The sequence below is a fragment of the Eleutherodactylus coqui genome, chromosome 8 (assembly GCF_035609145.1).
Source record: "Eleutherodactylus coqui strain aEleCoq1 chromosome 8, aEleCoq1.hap1, whole genome shotgun sequence".
NCBI classification, from domain to species: Eukaryota; Metazoa; Chordata; class Amphibia; order Anura; family Eleutherodactylidae; genus Eleutherodactylus; species Eleutherodactylus coqui.
The window spans coordinates 175,114,982-175,142,928 of NC_089844.1; the positions used below are offsets into that span (position 1 = coordinate 175,114,982).

The 27,947-nt window shown below is 45.9% G+C and overlaps 1 protein-coding gene across 1 annotated transcript; it reads left to right on the plus strand.

Annotated features, from left to right (window-relative positions):
- The first annotated feature begins 273 nt into the window (after positions 1–273).
- LOC136577224 (guanylate-binding protein 1-like) lies at positions 274–27,627 on the plus strand. Its single transcript, XM_066577030.1, has 11 exons — positions 274–331; positions 7,507–7,709; positions 7,809–7,936; positions 13,172–13,281; positions 14,935–15,122; positions 16,495–16,755; positions 16,855–17,135; positions 18,521–18,733; positions 18,834–18,936; positions 19,912–20,105; positions 27,242–27,627. Exons 2-11 carry the CDS (start codon positions 7,535–7,537, stop codon positions 27,458–27,460), a joined length of 1,872 nt encoding a protein of 623 aa, XP_066433127.1. The 5' UTR covers positions 274–331; positions 7,507–7,534; the 3' UTR covers positions 27,461–27,627.
- Positions 27,628–27,947: the final 320 nt, after the last annotated feature.

The window sequence follows — 27,947 nt, forward strand, 5'->3', positions numbered from 1 at the left end:
CCAGATTTTCACACATGAAAACCTTAGCGAGCATCGGCGAAATACAAAAATGCTCTGGTCGCCCATTGACTTCAATGGGGTTCGTTATTCGAAACGAACCCTCGAACATCGCGGGAAGTTCGTTTCGAATAACGAACACCCGAACATTTTGGTGCTCGCTCATCTCTAGTTCCTACAAGCAACAGTGATAATCTTACTGTTTGCTTTGAGAAGTGCATCCTGTGCACCACCCTGCCGAGAACTGAAAGTGAAAGGACGGTAAGAAACAACAATTTCAGCTACAGAAGAGACTCAACCAGACGACTCGTCAAGGGACACAGACATATTAGTGGTATGTATATATATGTATACACTGCACTCTACCCCTTCTCCTATATGTATATATACACTGCACGGTACCCCTTCTCCTGTATGTATATATACACTGCACCGTATCCCTTCTCCTGCCCTGTATGTATATATACACTGCACAGTATCTCTCCTCGTGTGTGTGTGTATGCGTGTATGTGTGTATGTATACACACACACACACACTGCACAGTACACACACACACACACACACACACACTGTACAGTATACACACACTGCACAGTACACACACACACACACACACACACACACACACTGCACAGTATACACACACTGCACAGTACACACACACACACACACACAGCACAGTACACACACACACACACTGCACAATACACACACACACTGCACAATACACACACTCTGCACAGTACACACACACACTGCACAGCACACACACACACACTGACAGTACACACACACTCTGCACAGTACACACACACTGCACAGTACACACACACACACTGCGCACACACTGCACAGTACACACACACAGTACACACACACACTGCACAGTACACACACACACACACACACACACACACACTGCACAGTACACACACACTGCACAGTACACACACACACACACACACACACTGCACAGTACACACACAGCACAGTACACACACACACACAGTACACACACACTGCACAGTACACACACACTGCACAGTACACACACACACACACACACACACACACACACTCTGCACAGTACACACACACTCTGCACAGCACACACACACACTGCACAGTACACACACTGTACAGTACACACACACACACACTGCACAGTATACACAATTGCACAGTACACACACACACACACTGCACAGTACACACACACACACACACACTGCACAGCACATACACACACATACACTGCACAGTACACACACACTGTACAGTACACACACACACTGCACAGTATACACAATTGCACAGTACACACACACACACACTGCACAGTACACACACACTGCACAGTACACACACACATACTGCACAGTACGCCTTCTCCTGCTCTGTATGTATATGTACACTGCACGGTACCCCTTCTCCTGCCCTGTATGTATATACACACTGCACAGTACCCCTTCTCCTACGCTCTGTGTATATATACACTGCACGGTATCCCTTCTCCTGTCCTGTATATATGTATATACAGTGCACGGTACCCCTTCTCCTGTCCTGTATGTGTATATATATATATATATATATATATATATATATATATATATATATATACTGCACGGTACCCCTTTTCCTGTCCTGTAAGTATATATACACTGCACGGTATCCCTCCTCCTGTCCTGTATGCATATATACACTGCACGGTACCCCTTTTCCTGTCCTGTAAGTATATATACACTGCACGGTATCCCTCCTCCTGTCCTGTATGCATATATACACTGCACGGTACCCCTTCTCCTGTCCTGTATGTATATATTCACTGCACGGTACCCCTTTTCCTGTCCTGTATGTATATATTCACTGCACAGTACCCCTTCTCCTGTCCTGTATGTATATATACGCTGCACAGTACTCCTTTTCCTGTCCTGTATGTGTATGTATATACACTGCACAGTACCCCCTTCTCCTGTTCTGTATCTATATACATAAAGGCAAAAGCCCTCACTGACTGACTGACTCACTGACTGACTCACTGACTCGCCACTAATTCTCCAACTTCCCGATGTCGTAGAAACTTGAAATTTGGCACAAGCATTGATTATGTCCAAAATAGTAAAAGTAAAGGGGTCCCAACTCGATTATTCAATTCTAGCGCAAAAGAACTAGCGTCCAAATTTTATGTACGTAATCTAATTCTCTTACTTCCCGATGCAATAAATAATTGCACAGATTTTTACCGCACAAATGTCAAATTTGCCATGACCATTCTTTGCTTACTAAATCTTGGAAATTTATAGAGTTGCTACTTGATTATTCAATCCTATGTATAAAAGTAAGTGACCCCCTATGTAATGTAACTACTAACACATCTGTACTGCACAAACTTAAAATTTGGCATAACCATTCCTATGTTAAGTAACTAATAACATATTTGTACCCTGCGATATATGAGACAGTTATCTTCTCAGCAAAACAAAACGCATTTAGAAATATGAGTATATACTGACAGGAATAAAACTGACTGTCGTATGTATTGAAAGGCTGTAAAGTACAAAAGGAACTGGACATATACTGCTGGGGTGGAGTATGCCTTTAAGTATAACAAGGGGATGAAACTTTCAGTCTGGGTAGGAAATTTGAATAAAAAGGGGCGTTACCTTTCAGGATAAAAATGAGGAGAGTGTGTGAGGTGGCACATTCTGTAGAGTGACATTTTCACTTACAGTCTGAGATAAATCTCTCTCCTATCTGCCTATACACTGAGAGGGATCTATCTGATCTGTGTGTTATGAGCAGCGTGTGAGAGGTGGACATTCTGTGTAGTGGCATTTTCACATACAGTCTGAGATAAATTTCTCTCCTATCTGCCTATACACTAAGAGGAATCTATCTGATCTGTGTGTTATGAGCAGCGTGTGAGAGGTGGACATTCTGTGTAGTGGCATTTTCACATACAGTCTGAGATAAATCTCTTTCCTATCTGCCTATACACTGAAAGGAATCTATCTGAACTGTGTGTTATGAGCAGCATGTGTGAGGAGGCACATTCTGTGGGGTGACATTATCACATGCAGTCTCAGATAAATCTCTCTCCTATCTGCCTATACACTGAGAGGAATCTATCTGATCTGTGTGTTATGAGCAGAGTGTGAGAGGTGGACATTCTGCGTAGTTTTCCGTGTGAACACCAGATAAACACCAGTACCAAATTAACTCGGGCGAAGCCGGGTATATCAGCTTGTCTACATATATAAAGACGAAAGCCCTCACTGACTGACTGACTGGCCACTAATTCTCCAACTTCCCGATGTCGTAGAAACATAAAATTTGGCACAAGCATAGATTATGTCCAAAAGAGGAAAATTAAAGAGGTCCCAACTCGATTATTTAATTCTAGCGCAAAAAGAATTAGCGTCCAAATTTTATGTACGGAATCTAATTCTCTTACTTCCCCATGTCGTAGAAACATGATATTTGGCACGAGTATTGATTATGTCATATATAGGAAAAGATAATAGGTCCCAACTCAATTATTCAATTCTAAGTACAAAATAATTAGCGTCCAAATTTTACAGACGGAATCTAGTTCTCTCACTTCCCGATGTCATAGAAACATGAAATTTGGCACGAGCATTGATTATGTCATAAATAGGAGAAGGTAATGGGTCCCAACTTGATTGTTAAATTCTAAGCGCAAAAGAATTAGCGTCCACATTTTACGTACGGAATCTAATTCTCTCACTTGAAATTTGGCATGAGCATTGATTATTATGTCATAAATAGGAAAACCAAATGGATCCCAACTCGATTATTCAATTCTCAGCGCAAAAGAATTGGCGTCCAAATTTTACGTACGGAATCTAATTCTCTCACTTCCCGATGTCGTAGAAACATAAATTTGGCACGAGCATTGATTATGTCATAAATAGGAAAAGCTAATGGGTCCCAACTCGATTATTCAATTCTAAGCGCAAAACAATTAGTGTTAAAATTTTAAGTACATAATCTAATTCTCTCACTTACTGATGCAACAAATAATTACACAAATTTATATCGCATAAATGTGAAATTTGCCATGACCATCTTTTGCGTACTAAATATTGGAAATTTAAAGGGTTGCAAGTTGATTATGTAATGCAACTAATAACACACATCTGTACTGCACAAACCTGAAATTTGGCATGACCATTCCTATGTTATATAACTAATAACATATCTGTACCCCGTAATATATGAGACAGTTATCTTCTTAGTAAAACAAAACGCATTTAGAAATATGAGTATATACTGACAGGAATAAAACTGACTGCCGTATGTATTGAAAGTCTGTAAAGTACAAAAAGAAGTGGACATGGACTGCTGGGATGTAGTATGCCTTTAAGTATAACAACGGGCTGCAACCTTCAGTCTGGGTAGGAAATTTGAATAAAAAGGGGCGTTACCTTTCAGGGTAAAAATGAGGAAAGTATGTGAGGTCGCACATTCTGTGGGGTGACAGTTTCACATTCAGTCTGAGATAAATCTCTCTCCTATCTGCCTATACACTGAGAGGAATCTATCTGATCTGTGTGTTATGAGCAGCGTGTGAGAGGTGGACATTCTGTGGGGTGACATTTTCACATACGCTACCTTTAGGCCTTTAACTTCAGGTAATAGGCAGGCGTTTTTGAGAAATTCATTGTCCAACCGTGGTAATTTACAATAAAATTGTGAATCTTGAAAAAATTTTAATTTACTTCCCGTTAAAATATTAAATCTATCTAACCTGAATTTATATGTACTCTAAAGTAACCACGACTTCATAAAATTTTCCGTGTGAACACCAGATAAACACCAGTACCAAATTAACTCAGGAGAAGCTGGGTATATAAGCCACTATATATATATATATATATATATATATATATATATATATATATATACACTGCACAGTACCCCTTCTCCTGTCCTGTATGTATATATACACTGCACAGGACCCCTTATCCTATCCTGTATGTGTATATACACTGCACCGTACCCCTTCTCCTGTCCTGTATGTATATATACACTGCACGGTACCCCTTCTCATGTCCTGTATATATGTATATACACTGCACGGTACCCCTTCTCCTGTCCTGTATGTGTATATATACACTGCACGGTACACCTTCTCCTGTCCCGTATGTGTATATACACTGCACAGTACCCCTTATCCTATCCTGTATGTGTATATACACTGCACGGTACCTCTTCTCCTGCCCTGTATGTATATATACACTGCACCGTACCCCTTCTCCTGTCCTGTATGTATATATACACTACACGGTACCCCTTCTCATGTCCTGTATGTATATATAAACTGCACAGTACCCCTTCTACTGTCCTGTATATATGTATATAGACTGCACAGTACCCCTTCTCCTGTCCTGTATGTATATATATATACGCACTGCATGGTACCCCTTCTCCTGTCCTGTTTGTGTATATATATATATATATATATATATATATATATATATATATATATATATATATATATATATATATATATATACACACACTGCACAGTACCCCTCCTCCTCTCCTGTATGTATATATAGACTGCACAGTACCCCTTCTCCTGTCCTGTATATAAATATATATATAAATAAATATATATATATATATATATATATATATATATATATATACATACACACTGCATGGTACCCCTTCTCCTGTCTTGTATATATATATATATATATATATATATATATACACACACACACACACTGCACGGTATCCCCTTCTCCTCTCCTGTATGTATATATACATAATGCACGGTACGCCTTCTCCTGCCCTTTATGTGTATATTACCTGCACGGTACCCCTTCTCCTGTCCTGTATATATGTATATACACTGCACGGTACCCCTTCTCCTGTCCTGTATGTATATATACACAATGCACAGTACCCCTTCTCCTGCCCCGTATGTGTATATACACTGCACGGTACCCCTTCTCCTGTCCTGTATGTATATATACACAATGCACAGTACCCCTTCTCCTGGCCTGTATGTATATATACACTGCCCGGTACTCCTTCGCCTGCCCTGTATGTGTATATATACACTGCACGGTACCCCTTCTCCTGTCTTGTATGTATATATATACTGCACGGTACCCCTTTTCCTGTATGTATATATACACTGCACGGTATCCCTTCTCCTGCCCTGTATGTGTATATTGTGAGGGACTAGCGTTTAGGATCGGTAGCAACCTGGGCATAAGCAGTCAGAGACAGTGACACATAGGATAACGTCTTTAGTCTAAGCTTTGCCTGGGTTTATTTGCAAGCAAACAAAGCAAAATACAGGCCTTTACATTAGGCAAACATAACGCAAATCCTGCTCGTCCGAGCACTTACTAAACATGTAGCGTCCCTGTCTACACACTGGTAACCAAAATGGCACCTGCACACAGCCAGCCAGGACTCTCAGACCTGCAAAGGTCTCAGCTCTCCTCCTGGCCCTGTAGGCCCAGGCTTTATAAGGCCTGGTACCAGCCCCACCTGGTACGTGGGAGTGACCATCCCACCCTTCACTTTAGTCACTCCAGGAAAAGGCGGCCCGGATTATGCGGCTTGGAGCCACTTACTTGCTACAACGTGTCAGTAACTTAGTGTTACTGACACCATACTGCCGGCTTCCTCCACCGAGCCGAGGCTGCTTGGTGGCACGTATCTGCCCAAGCGCTCCCCAAAGCAGCATAGGAGAGCATCCTAGGCGAAATATACCTTCCCTCCAGCACCTTGCCGGTCACCGTCTCACAATATATACACTGCACGGTACCCCTTCTCCTGTCCTGTATGTATATACATACTGCACGGTACCCCTTTTCCTGTATGTATATATACACTGCACGGTATCCCTTCTCCTGCCCTGTATGTATATATATACACTGCACGGTACCCCTTCTCCTGTCCTGTATGTATATATACACTGCACGGTACCCCTTCTCCTGTCCTGTATGTATATATACACTGCACGGGACCCCTTCCCCTATCCTGTATGTATATATACACTGCACTGTACCCCTTCTCCTGTATGTATATATACACTGCACTGTACCCCTTTTCCTGTATGTATATATACAGTGCACGGTACCCCTTCTCCTGTCCTGTAGGTATATATACACTGCACGGGACCCCTTCTCCTCTCCTGTAGGTAGATATACCCTGCACGGGACCCCTTCTCCTGTCTTGTATGTATATATACACTGCACGGTATCCCCTTCTCCTGTCCTGTATGACCAGGAATGACTTTTGCATGTTTTTCTCTTGTCCTTGTGGAGTTCTGTGGTGCTGAGATATCAGGAGTAATGGGAATCACACACTGTGTAGATGTTGGGTAGATTAGATTGCGAGCTCCTGAGGTCAGTTACAGTCTGTGTACAGCGCTGTGTTATATGTGAGTGCCATATTAGCAGGGTAATTGATCTTATATCTCATGGATGTTTGTTTTTTATTCCTTTCCATTCTATCAGTCGTGTTTCGCTCCCGTTACATTTGGCGATGGATCTCCCAGTGTGTCTGATCGAAAACTCCGCCGATGGAAAAATGCAGGTTAATGCAGAAGCCATCAATATCTTATCCCAGATCACCGAGCCGGTGGTGGTGGTCGCCATCGTAGGCCTGTATCGGACGGGGAAGTCCTACCTGATGAACAAGCTGGCCGGATCTCAGAAGGGTGAGTGCGATCAGAGACCAGTATAATATACAGGTACAGCGGAGCCAATGCAGTGTGACAAACTCCACTCTGCTACATCTATATCTGCTGTTTATGCAGGCTTTGATCTAGGAGCAACCGTCCAAGCTCAGACCAAGGGCATCTGGATGCGATGTCTTCCTCATCCCACTATGGCGGGTCACACGCTGGTCCTACTGGACACGGAGGGTCTAGGAGACGTGGAGAAGGTCAGTCAACAGCCGGAAGTGAATATTAACCCATCTTATTACATTGCTCCACTATGTAGGTAGCTATAATGAAGCTGCAGTCTTAAAGGGAACCCGTAATCACTACTGACCAGCATACACTAAGTTTATACATTGTTCTCTATGGGAGTGCTTGTGCCCAGTCTACAGGGAGTCCGATGTGCTGACAGGTGCCAGTAGGGGATTGGGGGGCCATGTAAGTATAAGAAGTCCATCTCCAGACTCCTTGCTACCTATCCTACGAGCGCCATAACTTAGTTTGTGGTGTTCATTATATTGTGATGGTGATAGACAAAGGCGAAGGTTTTAATTATAACATGGATACTATATACATGATATGACTCCACAGGAGGGTTCATAAACTTGTACATTGTATCATAACTAGAGATGAGCGAACGTGCTCGGCCCCGCCCCTTTTTCGCCCGAATACCGCGATTTTCGAGTACTTCCGTACTCGGGCGAAAAAATTCGGGGGGCGCCGTGGCGGCGCGGGGGGTTGCAGCGGGGAGTGGGGGGGAGAGGGAGAGAGAGGGCTCCCCCCTGTTCCCCGCTGCTACCACCCGCACCGCCGCGCCTCTCCCCGCCCCCCGAATCTTTACGCGCGAGTACTGAAGTACTCGAAAATGGCGGTACTCGGGTGCGTAAGTACTCATTACGAGTACGTTCGCTCATCTCTAATCATAACATATCATAGCATTTTAAAGGGACAGCGACCACACATTCACCATAGTTTACAATATACGGCATAACTCATAAGTCGGAACATCACTTCCAGGCTTCCCCAATATATAAACCTGCCGTTGCCTCAGCTGTGCTGGGCACTGCAATGGCATTTATGTATGTACCGCCGCTGGGTTCCAGGGAGCCATCCATGCTGTGGGTCCACAGGGCAGCATCTCCAGGCTGATCAATTTGGCTATGTGCACATTTAACGCTAGAGCGTGCGGGTGCGTGGCAGCGTACTTGCGCTTGCGCTCAAACACTTGCGCTAGCGACGGCTGGATGCTGCGCTGAGAGACATTGGTGGATGGGGCCAAGGACAGCGGAGGTGAGGGTGTGGGTGCAGGCCGGGAGATGGTCGTGCCTGTGTCCTGAGAGGGGGGTTGGATCTCAGTGGCAGGTTGGGGCACAGGGGGAGAGGCAGTGGTGCAAACCGGAGGCGCTGAACGGCCTTCGTCCCACCTTGTGGGGTGCTTGGCCATCATATGCCTGCGCATGCTGGTGGTGGTGAGGCTGGTGGTGGTGGCTCCCCGGCTGATCTTGGCGCGACAAAGGTTGCACACCACTGTTCGTCGGTCGTCTGCACTCTCATTGAAAAACTGCCAGACCTTTGAGCACCTCGACCTCTGCAGGGTGGCATGGCGCGAGGGGGCGCTTTGGGAAACAGTTGGTGGATTATTCGGTCTGGCCCTGCCTCTACCCCTGGCCACCACACTGCCTCTTCCAACCTGCCCTGCTGCTGCACTTGCCTCCCCCTCTGAAGACCTGTCCTCAGTAGGCTTAGCAAACCAGGTGGGGTCAGTCACCTCATCGTCCTGCTGCTCTTCCTTCGAATCCTCTGTGCGCTCCTCCCTCGGACTTACTGCAATTACTACTACCTGAGTGATAGACAACTGTGTCTCATCGTCGTCGTCCTCCTCACCCACTGAAAGCTCTTGAGACAGTTGCCGGAAGTCCCCAGCCTCATACCCCGGACCCCAGGAACTTTCCAAAGGTTGGGCATCAGTCACGACAAACTCCTCCGGTGGGATAGGAACCATTGCTGCCCATTCTGGGCAGGGGTCCGAGAACAGTTCCTGGGAGTCTGCCTGCTCCTCAGAATGTGTCATTGTAATGGAGTGAGGAGGCTGGTAGGAAGGAGGAGCAGCAGCCAGAGGATTCAGAGTTGCAGCAGTGGACGGCGTAGAACTCTGGGTGGTCGATAGATTGCTGGATGCACTTTCTGCCATCCACGACAGGACCTGCTCACACTGCTCATTTTCTAATAAAGGTCTACCGCGTGGACCCATTAATTGTGAGATTAATCTGGGGATGCCAGAAACGTGCCTCTCTCCTAATCCCGCAGCAGTCGGCTGCGATACACCTGGATCAGGAGCTCGGCCTGTGCCCACACCCTGACTTGGGCCTCTGCGTCCTCGCCTGCGTCCACGTCCTCTAGGCCTACCCCTACCCCTCAGCATGGTGTATTACCAGTAGTGCAGAAACAGAACACTGTAATTAAATGTGCCGCTTATTGGCCTGTGGTTGGAGGCTGACTTCGCTTACGGAACGCACAGCAGAGCCAGGAAAGAATTTTGTGCAAGCCTGCAGTGAGACGTAGGTGCGTATGACTGAGCTAGTGGAATTCACAGTGCTGAAGCACTCAAGTGGCCAAACGCCACTAATAGGCCTTAAAGGGGTTGTCCGGCCACACAGGGTAAAAATTTTTATAATGCTGCTGCTTTCCTTTCAGTAAGGATAGTAACAGACAGCATACAGGGGCTCAAACCGGCCGGCAGATCAGCTGCAATGTCAGTTTCTTACCTTAGATTCTGATCTTCACTGCAGCTTTCAAAGATGGTTCCTCTGTGCTGCCCTCCCACAATGCTCTGTGCTCTCCCTCTTCTGTGTGCGCGCTCTCCATGGTAGTAAGAGACATGAAAAGGCAGGATTTCCCTCAGCTCATGTCCTAGCCCCGCCCATGACACGCCCACCTCTATTGAACTGATCTACTGTCTCTCCCCGCCCAGGCCCCCCCCTGCTGCATACTATAATCAGAGGGGTTGTGGCCAGGGGAGACTGTTATACTCTCATGGTTAACGATAAAATCCTACCATGAGTGTAAACAGCAGCACAGTGTATAGTGAATGGAGAGGGGCTGGGGAGAGCCGAGAGAGAACTCTCCTGCAGCCCCCCACTGCAAAGCTACCTACTGCCCCCCCCCTCACCCTGCTAAAGTAAAGTAAAACAAAACATTTCCCCACACACACATGCCCTCATAGTGCCCCTCCCACAGCGACCCCTCTCACAATGACCCCCCCCCCCGACTTCTGTCAGCCGGGTCCCTGCACACACACACACACATCACTGCACCCCCCCCTTGCACACATCCATCCATCCATCCATCCATCTCTCCCTCTCCACCCCCCCCCTTCCCCTGGGACTTCTGACAGCCAGGTCTCCAGACACCACTAGCACACACACACATCACTGCACCCCCCCCCCCCCTGCACACATCCATCCATCTCTCCCTCTCCACCCCCCCCCCCCCCCCCCCCCCCGCGAGAGCCCGCCCCTCCACTCATTCTTACCTTGGAGATGAAGAGCCATCAGCCACGCCTCCCCTGCAGGCAGAACTGAGCTTCCCAGCGGCTGAAGTTCTTCTGCACATGCGCAGAGCTGTGCTGGAGAAGCTTGTCCCCGTCGTCCCGACAAGAAGAGGACAAGAGACTTGTCGGAACCCATGGCAACCGAGGAGCAACACAGGGAGGGGGCAGCCCAAAAGGTAAGTGAATAACTTCTGTTTGCCTAATTTACAATGCACAATGTATATTACAAAGTGCATTGTATTGGGCCAGCAGAAGTAATGAGACCTGATGTTTATGGCCGGACAACCCCTTTAAGTGTTTTGCTTCTATTTTTTGAAAGGCTGTGCTGAGGCAGCAGACAGATACTGTAGGCAGCGTATATATGTATACTGTTTCACTGAGGACGGGATGACGGGGGTGATGTAACGTGCAACGCAGAGCCAGGAAACAATTTAGCACACGCTTGTAGTAAGACGTAGGTGCGTATGACTGAGCTAGTGGAATTCACAGCGCTCAAGCAGTCAAGTGGCCAAACGCCACTAGTAGGCCTTAAGTGTTTTGCTTATATTTTTTGAAAGGCTGAGCTGAGACAGCAGAGAGATACTGTAGGCAGCGTATATATGTATACTGTTTCACTGTGGACGGGATGACGGCGGTGATGTCACGGGCAACGCAGAGCCAGGACACACTTTTGCGCAAGCCTGCTGTAACACTTAGCTGCGCATTAATTAGGACTACTACCCCCAGCAGACACGCAGTACACTGAGGACGGTCACAGGCAGCCCAAATATATTTTTTTCCCAAATTTGTTTGAAAAAGCCCACTGCCTATATAGGCAGTATATCTCTTTCACATTTCCCACTGTCCCTGCCTCACCAATACTGGCCCTATACTATGTACAATGACTGCAGACTCAGGACGCAATGCTCTGCACGCCCGATATACAAAAAAAAATGTGCAACACTGCTAAAAGCAGCCTCAACACTACTGCACACGGTCAAATGTGGCCCTAAGAAGGACCGTTGGGGTTCTTCAAGCCTAAGATAACTCCTAACGCTCTTCCTATAGCAGCAGCCGCATCAGTAGCACTTTCCCTGATCTCTGTCAGAATGCATCTGTGGGGAGCCGCGGGCGGGGGAAATTTAAATACTCTGGTGACACCTGATCTCCCCAGCCACTCACTGCAGGGGGGTGGTATAGGGCTTGAACATCACAAGAGGAAGTTGTAATGCCTTCCCTGTCTTTCTGTTGGCCAGAAAAGCGTGCTAATGTCTCAGAGATGAAAGTGAAAGTAACTCGAACATCGCGTGGTACTCGCCTCTAGTAACGAGCATCTCGAACACGCTAATACTCGAATGAGCATCAAGCTTGGATGAGTACGTTCGCTCATCTCTAGTTTTAGCCAATCAGCTGCTGTTACCATCTGGCTCCCTAAACCCCTCAGAGCAGGGCAAGAGGTGAAGTAAACACAAATTTGACGGAAAAGCTCTCAACCAAGCAGGGGTCAAAAGAGCAGCTCAGTGCTAATGATTAAAATCCCATGCATTTCATACAGTGTTTCCATATTTTTGTTCACCTCCTAGATATTATTTTAACCATGTAAGGCCAGGTGTATCAATGGGGTTAACCTTACACTTCCAGTGGATGACAAGTTCCCATTAACGCTTTTCCCCAATTCTGAGTCAATGTCTCCCTTAATCCCAACTTGCACATAAACCATAGGTGGCAGCAGCTGTCCTTCCCTTGTAGCTGGTTGAAGGATTGCCTGTATTCTCTCCACAGTACGGCACTTCCATATCTTCAGACATTTCCAGGTTGCCTGCAGAATATCACAACTATAGCTATTCCAGATTTCTAGGGGCAGCACTAAAGGAGTTCTATAAAGTTGTGGCTGATTTAACCCCAGACAGGTAATATACTGATGTTACAGGGAGACAAAAAGAATGACATGTGGATCTTCTGCCTGGCCACCCTGCTGAGCAGCGCTCTGGTCTACAACAGCAAAGCCGTCATTGATGAAGATGCAATTGAGAAGATACAGTATCCTTTACAGATAAGTCCATTGTTATGTTCAGTGCAGGTCTGATTCACCTTGCCTGCATGGAAGTAATAGAAATAAGGCTTAACGGAAGGATATGCACTCAACACTGAATGTAGAAAACTCATAATGGTTTTATTAGACAAGATATGCATAGTATACAAATACATAGACAGAATAGGGAAATGAGACCCAACATAAGGGGAAATCTGAACCTATACCACAGAACTGGGGAACCTTGCCTAAAAGCCCCACACTGGACACTTGTCTCACCATAGATGGGAATAGGCAGGAACACCACATACAATATACCTCAAACATGGCCGTTCGCACACCTATAGATGGAGAAGAAATCAGTTGTCCTCACACCTAAGGACAGAAGGGGTTCGGACATGCAACAAAATAGACACCAGGTGTCTACACACCTACAGACAGATACTGAGCAACACATTGTTCACACCAAGTGTCTACACACCTAGAGACAGGCACTGAACAAGACATTGTTACCAGCAGGTGTCTGCACACCTACAGACACAGGGAAATCCCACCCAAAACCTCATGCATGCAAACATATACAGAAACAGGACTTAGTTTAACTGTCCACATATGTAAGGAGCAGAGCATCAGGCATCACCCATCTGACAGAGAAGGGACTAAGGTGTCAGACATCATCCATCTGACAGTGTAAAGGACATCCGATGTCTGGAAGCACACCTGACAGAAGGGTAAGGCTGCAGGGGCCCACAAACCATGTGAACAGGGGAATCAGGTGTTCAGACCATCTTCAGGGAGTGTAGGATAACAACTTAAACTTGCCATAACTCAAACAACAAGACAGCGTGAATGACTCCAAACCCCTGTGTTCTGAAATGAGATGGGTATAATGACCAGCACTCTCTAGCAAGAGCGGACGGTATTTTTATGAACAGACAGATAGTGGTAGGCTGGCTGGGGAAATTCACACAATCAGCCAGCCAAATCCACCACACTTGCAACTATTTGCTCTTGGAAGTACAGACTACTACAGGTCCCAAAAGTACAACCTGACATCTATGAAGAACAAAGTTTGAAACTGCGAACATAGACTATTTTACTTCTCGTAAATGTTGAAGTATCATTTTGAATATTACAATTCCGTCAGACTGTTAAGGGAAAAGCAAAGTCCTTAGTCATTGTCTGGAGAGGATTCAGTCTTCGAGGTCATTAAGTTGTTTCAAGAGTAGCTTACTGCTCTCACTAATTACATGTAGAGGAGGTGGGCTCTATAGCCAAAATCAGCATGGAGCCTCCTCTTGGAGTTGGTTCATGACCTCCCTGCATGGTCCAGGACAGGAGCGTCCATTGTTTTGTTCCCCATTTCTTATCCCTTGTAGAATAAGAGGGTGGTTTGGACTTCAGGATGGTTCCCTCTCTTGTTTTCTGACATTTTGTTGGAGACCACCCTAGTTTGCTACCTACTATTAGGAAGGAGAAAGGGTCAAGTAGAAATAGTGTCCTAATCTTTAAGGTCCCTGTAGCAGTCATTTGGGTTTCCTTTATGGCATATACAGTATGATCATGGTGTGATTTTTGACTTGCGTCTAGTTGACTCTTTTGAAAGGAGTAACTTTTTGCCTCTTAGACACTTGGCTTTTTTCCCTAATTCATTTCTGCAGCTATGTGGGTGAAATGGCCGAGCTAATTAAAGTGAGATCTACAGACAATGACGATGATGAAGCAGAGTTTGACAGACACTTCCCCATCTTCATATGGGCGGTGAGAGATGTTACTTTAAAACTGGAGTTCAATGGGAAGCCGATCAGTGAGGATGAATATCTGGAGAAGGCCCTGATGTTGCAGAAAGGTAAGAAATCAGTCCAACAGCACTATATGGGAAATTCAGAAATGACTATGGAAGCCCCCCCCCCCCCCCCTCCCCATAGAGGACCCTAGCAAGACGACAGTGGATAGAAATTCCCAGTCCCAGGTTGGAGTTTCCTCTGAATGTACACTGAATGGCCCTTTTATTAGAGGCACTGTCCCTCTCACGGTGGAGCTGGCTTGAATGGAAATTAGAGCTGTTACCCCAAAGTGCAGCATGGAATCTGGTGACAGATTGTCTGTGAATCAGTTTCCAGCTATTTGAACGACTTCCAACAAGGCCTGGTCATAAGGCCATGGTCTCACCACCAAATGTGTGAGGCTTTCTCTTGTTGTAGTGTGGAGAATCTACCGAGAATGGCCTGATCAAGAAAAACCATCCAGCAAAAGGGAATCCTGTGGCAAAAAGGGGTCAGTGGAGGATGTAAAAAAATCATTCTGATCAATGTCAACAGCAGCTGAATAGAGTGCTGGTGCTTCAACTAACAGATAGGCTATAACAGCAGGTAATCAGTTCCAGTACCATTGTGTCTAAGAGAAACAGAAATGTGAGACTCCAGCTGGCAAAAGAGTACAAAACTTGTATCAATGAGAAGCGGGAAGACATCTCCTGGTCAGATGGATCCAGATTTTTATTGCACCATGTTGATGGGAGCGTCAGAATTTGATGTAAGATGCATGAATTGATGGCCCCTTCCTGTAAGGCTGGTGGAGTGGAGTAATGATATGGGCCATGTTTTCTTGGCACATCATGGGTCCTCTGATACTTGTGGATGAACGCCATGATGAATTGCTGTGGTTCTAAAGGCCAAAGAAAGAACATCCTATGTGTTGCTAGAGGGGGTCTCTAATTAAAGGCCATTCAGTGTAAGCCTCTGTGTCTTGATCTAGAGTTGTAGACAGTTACTATATCATTATGACTATCATTAAAGATGCCTAGAATGGCAATATGGAAGTGTTGAGTCTGGGGGTATACCGGGAATACTCAAAACCATAAACTCACCCGCTGTCTTGATCTTCCCACCCTGTGTGTGCAGGGTGTATAATCTTGGGCTATGTGGATGTCCTTTCAGCATTACAGAACCAAAATAACTTCCACTTCATGTCTGAAGTCTGGAATTTTTTGATAAAAAGGGTAGTTTTTCTGCCCAACTCCCCTAATGTGAATATGACTATTGTGATCAATTTCCATCATATAGGTTACTTACAGGAAGGTAATTCTGCTCACAGCGCTGATCACTGGTGCTGTCTTTCTAAATGTCTTTAAGTTGGGGGTACGTTGCCAGAAGCAGAGGGCAGTGGAAGGAAATCTGTGGTGGTAGAAATATTCCTAATCTATTTTCTGTATTCAAAAGCTGAAAATGGGCAGAAGGGATCGGCGAAGGTCGAGCGGCGCAACAAGTGCAGAGAATGCATCCGCATGTACTTCAAGGAACGCAAGTGCTTTATGTTTGATCTTCCTACGGCGGATAAAAATGTTCTCCAGAACATGGATGAGGTGTCTGATGATCAACTGAGTCCTGTGTTTATGGTCCAGACAAAAGAATTCTGTGACTATGTTTACAACAATGCGGGAGTAAAATACGTGGATGATGTACATCAGGTTAACGGGAAAAGTGAGTATTTGCAAACCAATGACTGTAAGTAATGATTGGTCTGAGATTGCGTCTAGACGTAGATCTTGGATATGTCTGTCACCTGCTCATTGTTCCTAGGTCTGGCCCATCTGGCCACCTTGTACACTCATGCTATAAGCTCTTCTAATGCTGCTTGCATAGAGGATGTGGTGAACAATATATCAGTGGCGGAAAACACAGTAGCTGTGAGGGAGGCAACGCAACATTATGAAAACAAGATGAAAGAAAGAGTCACTCTTCCCACTGAGACACTGGACCAGATCCTAAAGCTAAGTGAAGAGTGCGAGAAGGAGGCACTGAAGATATTCATGAAAAAGTCCTTCAAGGACAAGGACCAGCAGTTCCAGAAACAATTTTTGGTAAGTCATCATTACAAAATGTGATTGTTCTTATTAAGAGAAACCAAGTAGATATACCTTTTAATGGCTACCAAAAATACATGATGTTAATGCGAGCTTTCGGACGTCACACAGTCCTTCATCGAGGCATAATGAGCCTGTGAGGTCTGAAAGCTGGCATTAAAATCGTGTATTTTTGGTAGCCATTAAAAGGTATCATATCTCCAAGATTACTTGGTTTCTCTTGCTGGGAACAATCACACTTTGCTCTACTGGCTAACACGGTACCAAAGCCTTTTTTTCATCATTACAAAATAAGACCCAAGAATATAATTATAGGGAAGGATTGCTAAAACTTTGTATGAGTAGCTCTTATGATAAGTAGATATGAGAATATCAATTTGCAGGTCGGACTACTCAAACCAGACTACTCCAGACCCTACAGTTTTTCATTTCTATGTCAGGGAACTGGGGTCCGGGTACTGGAAGTCCCTGAAACTGACTGCAACCTCTGTCCCTACCTACTTGCCCCCCTGGGCTAAGCCCCAGGGTGACAATTGGGCGACAGTCCTTAGACTCTCTAGGGATGAGGGGCGAGGAGTCAGACTACAAACAAACACTGAGACAAACACAGAGCCTGATCAAGAAATCCGGGTCAGCAATAGGATGGTACACAGTACAAGGGGTCAAAGAAAGGCGAAGTCGGGGTCCAAGCATGTGAGTCATACAGGGAGTCAGTCAAATCCAAGGAACGCGAATGCAGCCGAAGACTTAACATACACTGGCAATCTATGCCTGAAACTGAGCAGCTTAAATGCTATCAGAACTCCCACCCCAGCAGCTAATTGGGGCGGAGAGTCTGACAGCCAGGAGATCCAGCCCCTAGCGCCACTATAGACAGGCAGGGATGGAGAGCGCGGCCAGGTGTCACAGCAACAGAGATGCGGTGAGGCACCCGCCGCGTCCTTGACAACCCGAATACCTCGGCGTCCACCCCCTGAGCATGGGAGCGTGCGACTGGAGCCTGCGACCAGGGTAAGGTCACCCGAACTGGGGCAGCCCTGTGCCTCACCGCCGTAGCCTGAGTGGCAAGACTGGTGGTGCGGGCAAGGAAGACCCGCGCACCATCGGTCCTGACACTCTAAACCAATCAGGGATTAGCACACAATAAATCAAAGAGCAAAATCACGTTGGTTCTACTAAAGTGATGAAGCTCCAAAGTCATTCCACCCCCGTAGTTCCTCTTCTTGTACCCACACTCTGCAGAGCACAACATAAGGAAATTGGGGGACTGTTCCAATGGGAATGATTCCAGGTCGTCCTTATGGTCTCATGTGATGAAAGTATTTATATATGGGAGGTAAATGAGACTTCTCTTGCATAGAAGAGCTTTTGACTTTCCACAGGAAATCATAGAGAAGAAAAAGAATGAGTTTTTCCAGAAGAATGACACAGAGTCTCAAACACACTGTGAGAAGTTGATCAAGACTATTTCCAAAGACCTCCAGAACTATTTGGATCAAGGGTCATATGTGACATCAGGCGGGTACCAGAAGTTTAAAGAGGAAATGAAACGTATCGAAGAGAAATACAAGAATGAGCCAAGAAAGGGCACAAAGGTGGGTATTGGGTACATTGCACATTGCCATTAACATGTATCCACAGATGACCTATTACTAGCCTCCCTGTCTCTTCTAATTCAGTTTCAAACATTTTTAGGCTGAGGAAGTTCTTCAGAAGTTTAATAAGTCCAAAGAAATGGATGGTATTACCATCATGAAGAGTGATGAAGCTCTTAGTGATCAGCAAAAGCAAAGGGAAGGTAAGTGCCCATGGTGCAACAACAGGTTTGTTGAATGATTTGCCACTTTGAGAAAAATTTTAGTAAATTGGTTCACCGGTTGTATTGAGATATGTGGATTGGGCCTGTTAGCTTCTAGCTACTGTTTATCTAAGAATGTCTATGCCATTGGGGGACTCTAAAGACTTGACCAGTGTTGGTGCCACCTTCTGCAAAATGGCCAAACATTATCTGGGCCACTACTTGGAAACCTAACAGTAGTGGGAATGATGATCTTAGTAAGTGATAATTTCTAATCTAACCACTTCTCCTTGGCCTTCCATGCTTCTTCTGTATGGACCTCTCTGTGTCTCTGCTACAGGGGCCTATTTGTGCCTCTGCTCCATAGACCCACTGTAATTATCTCTCTGCTGCTTGGACCTCTCTGTGTCTATGCTCAATGGATAACTTTGTGTCTCTGTCCTTTGGAACTCTCTGTGTTTTTGCTCCATGGACCTTTTTGAGATTTTGCTCCCTAGACTTCTCTGTCCCTGTTCCGTGGATCTCTCTGCTTCATGGACCTCTGTCTCCCTGTTCCATGAACCTATTTGTGTCTTCGCTTCATGGATCACTTTGTGTGTGTGCCTTAGAACTCTTTGTGTTTTAGCTTTATGGACCTCTCCATTTCTCTGCTCCATGGATATCTTTGTGGCTCCACTTAATGCACCCATTTATGTCTCTGCTGGATGGACCTCTCTGTTTATCTTTTGCCATACTATGTCTTGTGCTCAGTTGATCTCTTTATGCCTCGCTACTGTATATTGACCTCCCCGTGTCTTTGCTCCATGAATTATATGTGGCATTAACCATAGTGATATATACAGAAGGAGATGTCATTGCGCTGCCAGAGCACTCATCAAACATTTCGTACTGTGTAAGGACTTAAGTCCGTTCTCCCAGTTGGATACCACAAAGCCTCTCACAAGTCACTATTTGTTCTCCTTTTTCATTTATCAGAAGAAAAAGCAAATATAGAAAAACGAGAGCTACAGAGGAAAATGGAAGAAAATCAACGATCTGAGGAAAATAAAAAGATGGAGCATCAAAGAAGGATCTTTGAGCAGAACCTTAAAGAAATGGCAGAAAAGATACAAATGGATACACATTTGAGGCAGAAACATTTCCAGGATTCCCTGCAACATAAGACTACAGTAAGTCAGATAATTCACAGTGTAAACGGCTGATCGCCTCCATCTCTAGATAATCCATTCTAAAGCCATTTGTGGCAGAGACCAAATCAGTTCAATGAAAGTCTCTCTGATTAGGATCAGACCACCAGGGAAGCAAAGGAGTCTCTATAGGCTCTGACACAATAATTTACACCTAATGCCCCATGGAAGATGACCATCTTTGGAGATGACTTTGGGGACAAACAGTCTCCTCTGGCGCCTATCCTCTATAGAAACAGAATAAAACACCTCATGTACATCTGTGGCAGTGTGGGAAACGTTAGTATTAGAGATGATTCGGGTGCCGGCGCGGGGGAGCGGTGAGTAGCGGCTGTCAGCAGGAGGGAGCGGGGGGGAGAGAAGGAGAGAGAGATCTCCCCTCCGTTCCGCCCCGCTCTCCCCCGCTGCTCCGTGCCCGCTGCCGGCACCCGAACCTGCAGTCTCGAGCGGGGGAGATACTCGCTAAAGGCAATGCTCGCTCGAGCTCATCTATAGTTAGTATGGTGTTACTGCTCATCTTGATCAGCTGTATCTCACAGAGCTTGAGTAGGGCAAGCGGTGAAGTGGGTGGCTGCTGGCTCCATAAAGCTAATCCTGCTATGTAGTGAAGAGAAAGCAAACAGAACAGCTTTGTTGCACACACATTGGCTAATTGTTTGCCTTTTTCCATGACCCAGCAATTGAGCAAATGAACATTCAGATGGAATTTCTTGCCCGTTATTTGGGCCACTTAGAATGCCAGTTAAGGCTCTCTTACATCTCCCAATTATTGGGCACACAGTTCATCCACTTGATCTTCGAACCGTGTACGTCTATGCTTGTGTACACTCAATTATTAGCCGATCGTTGATTTTTAGCAAATATAAAAATGTTTGCTGGTCATTTATACATCACTGTGTGAATGGGTGGATGTACAGATGGCCTACGGGGACGAATGATCTCACTAACAGTCATTTGTCACTATAGCAGCAGAAAAGTGAGTTCTTGATTGGCCTGTCGATAGATGCACATTATATCAGGCTGAGAATTGGCCATTGTAAAAGGACACTTAGACCATCTTATGTATCTTCTGTCCTGACATTTTAGCTCAATACTGCTGATATGCCAATAGGAACATGGTGAGATGAGTCCCTTGGAGCTGGCGTTATAGGAAAGATGTATTCTTCTATAGATGGTACTGGGAAAAAAATGTCATGTTGTTCCCTGGGAATGGTTGGGATTTCCAGGAGTATTGGTCATAACGTAGATCAGTGTACAGCACATATACAGTATATCAGGGGTACCCAACTGGTTTTTGTAAGGGTCCACTTATCTGGTCTGTTATCAAGTGAAGGTCTAGTATACCAGGTAATAAGGGTTAAAATAAGGCACAAATGTATAATTATGTATAAGATACTGTATGATTGCGATGATACTAACTATGTATAGGTTTTATCTTACTACTTTTGCAGGATACTTCACTTATTTAGAGAGCCAAAGCTTCTTATTTACCCATCATTATCATTATTATGTTTTCATGTATATCATTTTGGGTTCTGCATGGCTTTTTGAACACTTATAAGCCAGTATACCAGTTCTACACAGTGATAGTGATTACAGTGTAGTTACCTCCAACGATCACAGGTGAAGTCTTTTCTGATTGGTGACATCCGTTTTTGTTTTACTTCCCTATCGCGGCCCAGACTGACATGACCAGCAATAACTCATCTCTGCAAACTCTTTTCATCCTGCCACTACCCCCAATTCCTCTCTCAGTAACTGTGAGATAGTAAATAGTGCCCCTTTGTGGCCCCTCTTAGTTATACAGCCCCTCTGTGGCCTCTTCTGTTTATGCTGCCCTCTTGTGGCATTTTCTTAGTTATAGTGAACCCCCTTTGGTTATAGTGCTCCCTTCACTAGCTCCTTCATCATCCAATTCCATGTAAAAACCACACTCTTCCACCCTTCATCTCCTCCATCATACAGTCCTTCCTTCAGCATCTTAATATACCCTTCAACATACAGTCCCATGTAAAACATCTTCTCTCCTTTCAGAAGATCTAATATACAGTGCCGCGTAAAGAACATCTCTTACCCTCCCTTCTGCCGCATCCAACCTACAGTCCCATGTAAAATCCTCCCACCCACCCTTTTAGCAGTACACACATGTAGATGAGCTCCCTGCCGCCTCCTGCTATAAGCCACAGCATAGCTTCACTCCTCCAGCTCCCCCGGCTCCTGCTATAAGCTACAGTATAGCTTCACTCCCCCAACTCCCTCGGCTCCTGTGCTCAAGATCACTGAGAGCCCAGGGCTTGGAGAGCACTGAACAGAGTTAGCAGATGGGGAAGGAGAACTGGCAGCGGCTTCTTCTGCTGGTCTGGACAGCAGGGTCCACACAGTTGGTGGCCGATGTCTGCATTCGGACCCCGCTTTGCCTGTTGAGTACCTCTGCTGTATGGTTTGTCACTCATGGGCCTTTTTGCAGCCAAGCAGCAGCTTGAACCTATTGTGACTCCATATTGAATAAAAATAAGATGAAGTCTAGTTTTTTATCCAGCGTCTTCTGTGAAGTAATGGAGGGAGAGCAGAGATGCCATCTTCTAGGCAGCCCCTACATGTTCTCCTATTCCATCGGGATTTCGGAGGTGGCTCCCAATGTGATAAGAGTAAAAGTTAAGTGGTGGAGCTACTCCATGGGTGGATGTGTATAGTTCATTGTGAATAGTGGTACAATTGTACCTGGGAGGTGCTGCCGGCCAGACATGTACCGGTACAAGGCAGGACAAGAGGTACAGAGTGGGAGAAAAATGGTCAAGGCGCAAAAACTCCAAAAAACGGTGATGAGATTTGAGGATTTTATGATATAAGTAGTAAAAACAAGCAGAACAAACGTGTTTCGAGGAGCCGGGTTCTCGCCCTTGCTGGGGTAAGACATGCCACAGTGAATAGAAAAACGTATAAGCTGAAGGCCCCCTGCACACAGGCGGAAATTCCCGCAGAATTTCCGCCCGTGGAAGCTGCCATAAGATTGCGTTAGAAAATGCAATCCTTGGCAGATGGCTGCGATTTGTTTGCGCAAAATCACGCACAGAAAACAAATTGCGGTGTGTCACTCCCCGGCCGCCGGCTCCGGTCTGCGCATGCGCTGGCTGGCCGGTAGCCGACACATCAAAGAGCCTGAGCCGCGGGAGAGGTGAGTGCCGTGCTGCTCTTTGCAGGGGCTCGGGTCGGGTCCCACTGCGAGAATTCTTGCAGCCGGATCCGACCTGGCCGTCTGCAGGCTGCCTAAAAGTATTGATAAAATGGAATGGAAGAGGAAATCAGAAGAAAGGTAGGAAGAAAAGATAAAATCTAATCAGGAGATAATCAAGATGGTAAAAGTAATCGTAATCATACAATCCTGAATAAAATTGTATCAGCAATAACAATAATAGTAAGATTAATAACAGTAAGGCCTCCTTCACACGGGTGACAAAGTCGCACCATTTTGTCGCGTTGCTACAATGCTACAAATCGCATGTATGTGAAGCCTGTGCTTTCCTATAGGTTAATTCACACATGCAATGTTCTGTAGCATGTGACAACCCGACACAGAAACCTCGCGGGTCCCACGATACGCACGTGCCTCCTGAGGTTTTGTAGCCCATGTTTGCCTATGGAGCCTTCCTTTTGGAAAACTCGTTTTTCGTGTGGTGCGATGCAACTTTGACAGTAGGAAATCCTACTGTTAAATCCATAACCTAAGCCCTGCCTTCAGAAAAAAAAATACACATACATCACCTAAGAAGCACTGTCAGCCGGGCCGCGTCTTTTTCCCAATCCCCCGCACTGGTCTTTTTCTTTTCTGAACGGGGATTCAAAAATCCCCACCATCTGATGCTTAGCCAATCGCAGCCAGCACTCGATGAACCAATCACAGCCATTCATTGAGTGCTGCCTCTGATTAGCTAAGCGTCAGCCAATCACAGCCGACGCCTCCAGGAGGCAAGGATTTTTCAATTCCCGGCCAGCAGAGAAGACCAGTGTCTGGAATTGGAGGGAAGCTGCAGCAAAGCCATGGACTGTGCTTTTAAGGTGATGTATACTTTAAAAAAATAAAATTCTGCAGCTGTGGCTTTTTTTCAGGGTAGGGCTAATATTTCAAGCCTGGCTGCAGGTGAGGCCCCTGGGGTCTGACGTGTACTATAGTGAGAGGATCGGCTGCAGGTGAGGCTCCTGGTGTCTGTAGTATACTATAGGAAGAGAACCAGGCTGCAGGTAGGGTTGCCACCTGGCCAGTAATCCACCGGCCTGGCCAGTATTTTTTTCTTTCAGGCTGGTGCCGATATTTATTTTTTTTATACCGGCCCTATTGCAGGTCGGTATTTTCAGAGCCTGCACTGTCCACTAGCGCCAGTTAACCCTTCTCCGGCAGTCCTGAAATCAGGGGAAACACAGACCTGAGAGCCAGCAGCTTCCAGGACCTCCAATGATGTCACATCATGTGATACCCTGTGTGGGAGGAGTCAGGGACCACATGACCATGGGGAGCTCAGTAAATGAAAGAATCTGCAGGTGTGTGTGTGTCTCTCTGTCGTTCTTTCTTGGAGCCGTGGGGTTTGGATGGATGGATGGAGTGAGTGAGTGGAGCTGTGTGTGTGATGTGTGTCAGGATGGATGTAGCGGAGCTGTGTTTGTGATTTCTGGGGATCAGGATAGATGTAGCGGAGCTGTGTGTGTGTGATGTCTGGGTGTCAGAATGGATTTAGTGGAGCTGTGTGTGATTTCTGGGGATCATAATGGATGTAGCGGAGCTGTGTGAGATTTCTGGGGATCAGGATGGATGTAGCTGAGCTGTGTGTGTGATGTCTGGGGGTCAGGATGGATGTAGTGGAGTTTGTGTGTGTGTGAGATGTGTGTGGGTCAGGATGGATGTTCGTCTGGCGCGGCACTGACAGTGTTAGGACCCGAGGAGGAGAGTGGAGGAGCAGTTCATGTGGTACGAGGTATGTACCATGTACTGCATATAATCTTGCATGTTTAGGTGGTATACGTTATACCAGCTGTACATATAATTGCATACAGGACATGCATACCTTACATCAGTATCGCTACATACAGGAGAGGTATATCTCCTGCATATAGTGATATTGACCATGCTGGGGTAACCTGGGTATCCCATGTATATAATTATATACTGTATGTGTAGATTCTATGCGATGCGAGCGTCTGCAGTGTGTACTCGCGAGTAGATGATGTGGGAATCGCACTAAACATCATCTACTTGCGAGAACACACTGGCCAGAATCGCCCGCATGCGCACAGCCGCTGGACAGGATCCAGGAGATAAAGGAGGAAAAAAATGCTGTGATAAGCCATATCCCCAAGTCACGCCCCTTTTTAACCATGACCGGTATTTTTTCATAACAAAGGGGGCAACCCTAGCTGCGGGTAGGCTCTTGGTGTGTGACGTGTACTATAGTGAGAGGACCCAGCCGCAGGTGAGGCTCCTGTATTCTGGAGTATACTATAGGGAGAGGACCCGGCTGCAGGTGAGGTTCCTGGTGTCTGGAGTATACTATAGGGAGAGGACCCGGCTGCAGGTGAGGTTCCTGGTGTCTGGAGTATACTATAGGGAGAGGACCCGGCTGCTGGTGAGGTTCCTGGTGTCTGGAGTATACTATAGGGAGAGAACCCGGCTGCAGGTGAGGTTCCTGGTGTCTGGAGTATACTATACGGAAAGGACCCAGCTGCAGGTGAGGTTCTTGGTGTCTGGAGTATACTATAGGGAGAGGACCCAGCTGCAGGTGAGGTTCCTTGTGTCTGGAGTATACTATAGGGAGAGAACCCGGCTGCAGGTGAGGCTCCTGGTGTCTGACGTGTACTATAGGGAGAGGACCCATCTGCAGATGTGTCTCCTGGTGTCTGGAGTATACTATAGGGAGAGGACCTGGCTGTTAGTGAGGCTCCTGGTGTCTGACATGTACTATAGTGAGAGGACCCAGCCGCAGGTGAGGCTCCTGTATTCTGGAGTATACTATAGGGAGAGGACCCGGCTGCAGGTGAGGTTCCTGGTGTCTGGAGTATACTATAGAGAGAGGACCCGGCTGCAGGTGAGGTTCCTGGTGTCTGGAGTATACTATAGGGAGAGGACCCGGCTGCTGGTGAGGTTCCTGGTGTCTGGAGTATACTATAGGGAGAGAACCCGGCTACAGGTGAGGCTCCTGGTGTCTGGAGTATACTATACGGAAAGGACCCAGCTGCCGGTGAGGTTCTTGGTGTCTGGAGTATACTATAGGGAGAGGACCCAGCTGCAGGTGAGGTTCCTTGTGTCTGGAGTATACTATAGGGAGAGAACCCGGCTGCAGGTGAGGCTCCTGGTGTCTGACGTGTACTATCGGGAGAGGACCCATCTGCAGATGTGTCTCCTGGTGTCTGGAGTATACTATAGGGAGAGGACCCGGCTGTTAGTGAGGCTCCTGGTGTCTGACATGTACTGTAGGGAGAGGACCCGGCTGCAGGTGAGGCTCCTGGTGTTTGGAGTATACTATAGGGAGAGGACCAGGCTGCAAGTGAGGCTCCTGGTGTCTGACATGTACTGTAGGGAGAGGACCAGGCTGCAGGTGAGGCTCCTGGTGTCTGGAATATACTATAGGGAGAGGACCAGACTGCAGGTGAGGCTCCTGGTGTCTGGAGTGTACTATAGGCAGAGGACCTGCCTCTTTTGTGATTGTATGATCACAGTTACTCTTACCATTTGGATTATCTCCTGATTATATTTTTTCTTTTCTCCCTACCTTTCTTCTCATTTCCTCTTCCATTCCATTTTATTAATACTTTTAGACTTATATGCTTTTCTATGCACTGTGGCATGTCTTGCCCCAGCAAGGGAGAGGACCCGGCCCCTCGGAACGTGTTTGTTCTGCTGGTTTCACTTCTTATATCATAAAATCTTCATGTCTCATCATCACTGTTTTTTTGGAGTTGTTGCGCCTTGATATATATTTCTCTCACTCCCATTGCCCAATGTGATAAGGGGCCACATGTTTGCCAATGTTTGCTCTACACCATTAGTTCTGATATGTTCATCATATTCCATCATTCATCACATTCTCTCCTGCAGACACCATAACGCTGCTTTCCTTTTGTCTTCTCAGGAACGGGACTTGTACAGGTCCCAGGGTTGGGAGGAACAGGCCATGATGTACCAGGAGCAGATCAATGATGTGAGCAAGAAGCAAGAAGAATTAAGCTCTTCAAGCTGGCTGTCCGGAGCAATAGATGTGTTAAGTTTTGTCGCTATACCTCTGCTACCACCACCCTATCGTTTTGCTGCCATCGTCATCGCAGGTGTGCTGAAAATGGTGATAAAGTAACGTTTCTCTGAGGAACAGTGACTTGTGGCGTCATATCACTGACATTATGATATAAAATACATATTATAGATATTGTCTTATTGTATTCTTTATTTATTTTCGGCTTTTTATTCCCAACATAAATTATGTTTCACTTCATTCCTATAAAATACTGTTCACCTCCAGAATCTGCCTTCTGCAAAAAAAAACGTAAATAAATTTTAAAAAAAATCACAAACATTTTTGATTCATTTTCTTTGCGCGATCAGTTTATTCAGAAATTTGGGGGATTTAAAAGGGCTGTCCCATTGTAAACTGCTGATAGCCTATACTTGGCATTGTACTGGATCATATTTTTCTCCAGCAGGTTTCAGTGTATTCTGTAGCTTCCTAATTGTATAGTGTGCACACATAGTGAAAGAAACCAATCGGACACAAGCCATCAGCCTTGAATGTCAACCAGCTCTCTGGAGTTACAATCCCCGGAGCCCTAATTTATTGAAACACA

Bases quoted from the DNA above. Each gene is read 5' to 3' on its own strand.
- LOC136577224 (XM_066577030.1), top strand. From the start codon at position 7,535: ATGGATCTCCCAGTGTGTCTGATCGAAAACTCCGCCGATGGAAAAATG. The intron at 17,136-18,520 runs GTAAGTCATCAT...GACTTTCCACAG, and splicing joins AGTTCCAGAAACAATTTTTG to GAAATCATAGAGAAGAAAAA. The intron at 18,734-18,833 runs GTGGGTATTGGG...AAACATTTTTAG, and splicing joins AGCCAAGAAAGGGCACAAAG to GCTGAGGAAGTTCTTCAGAA.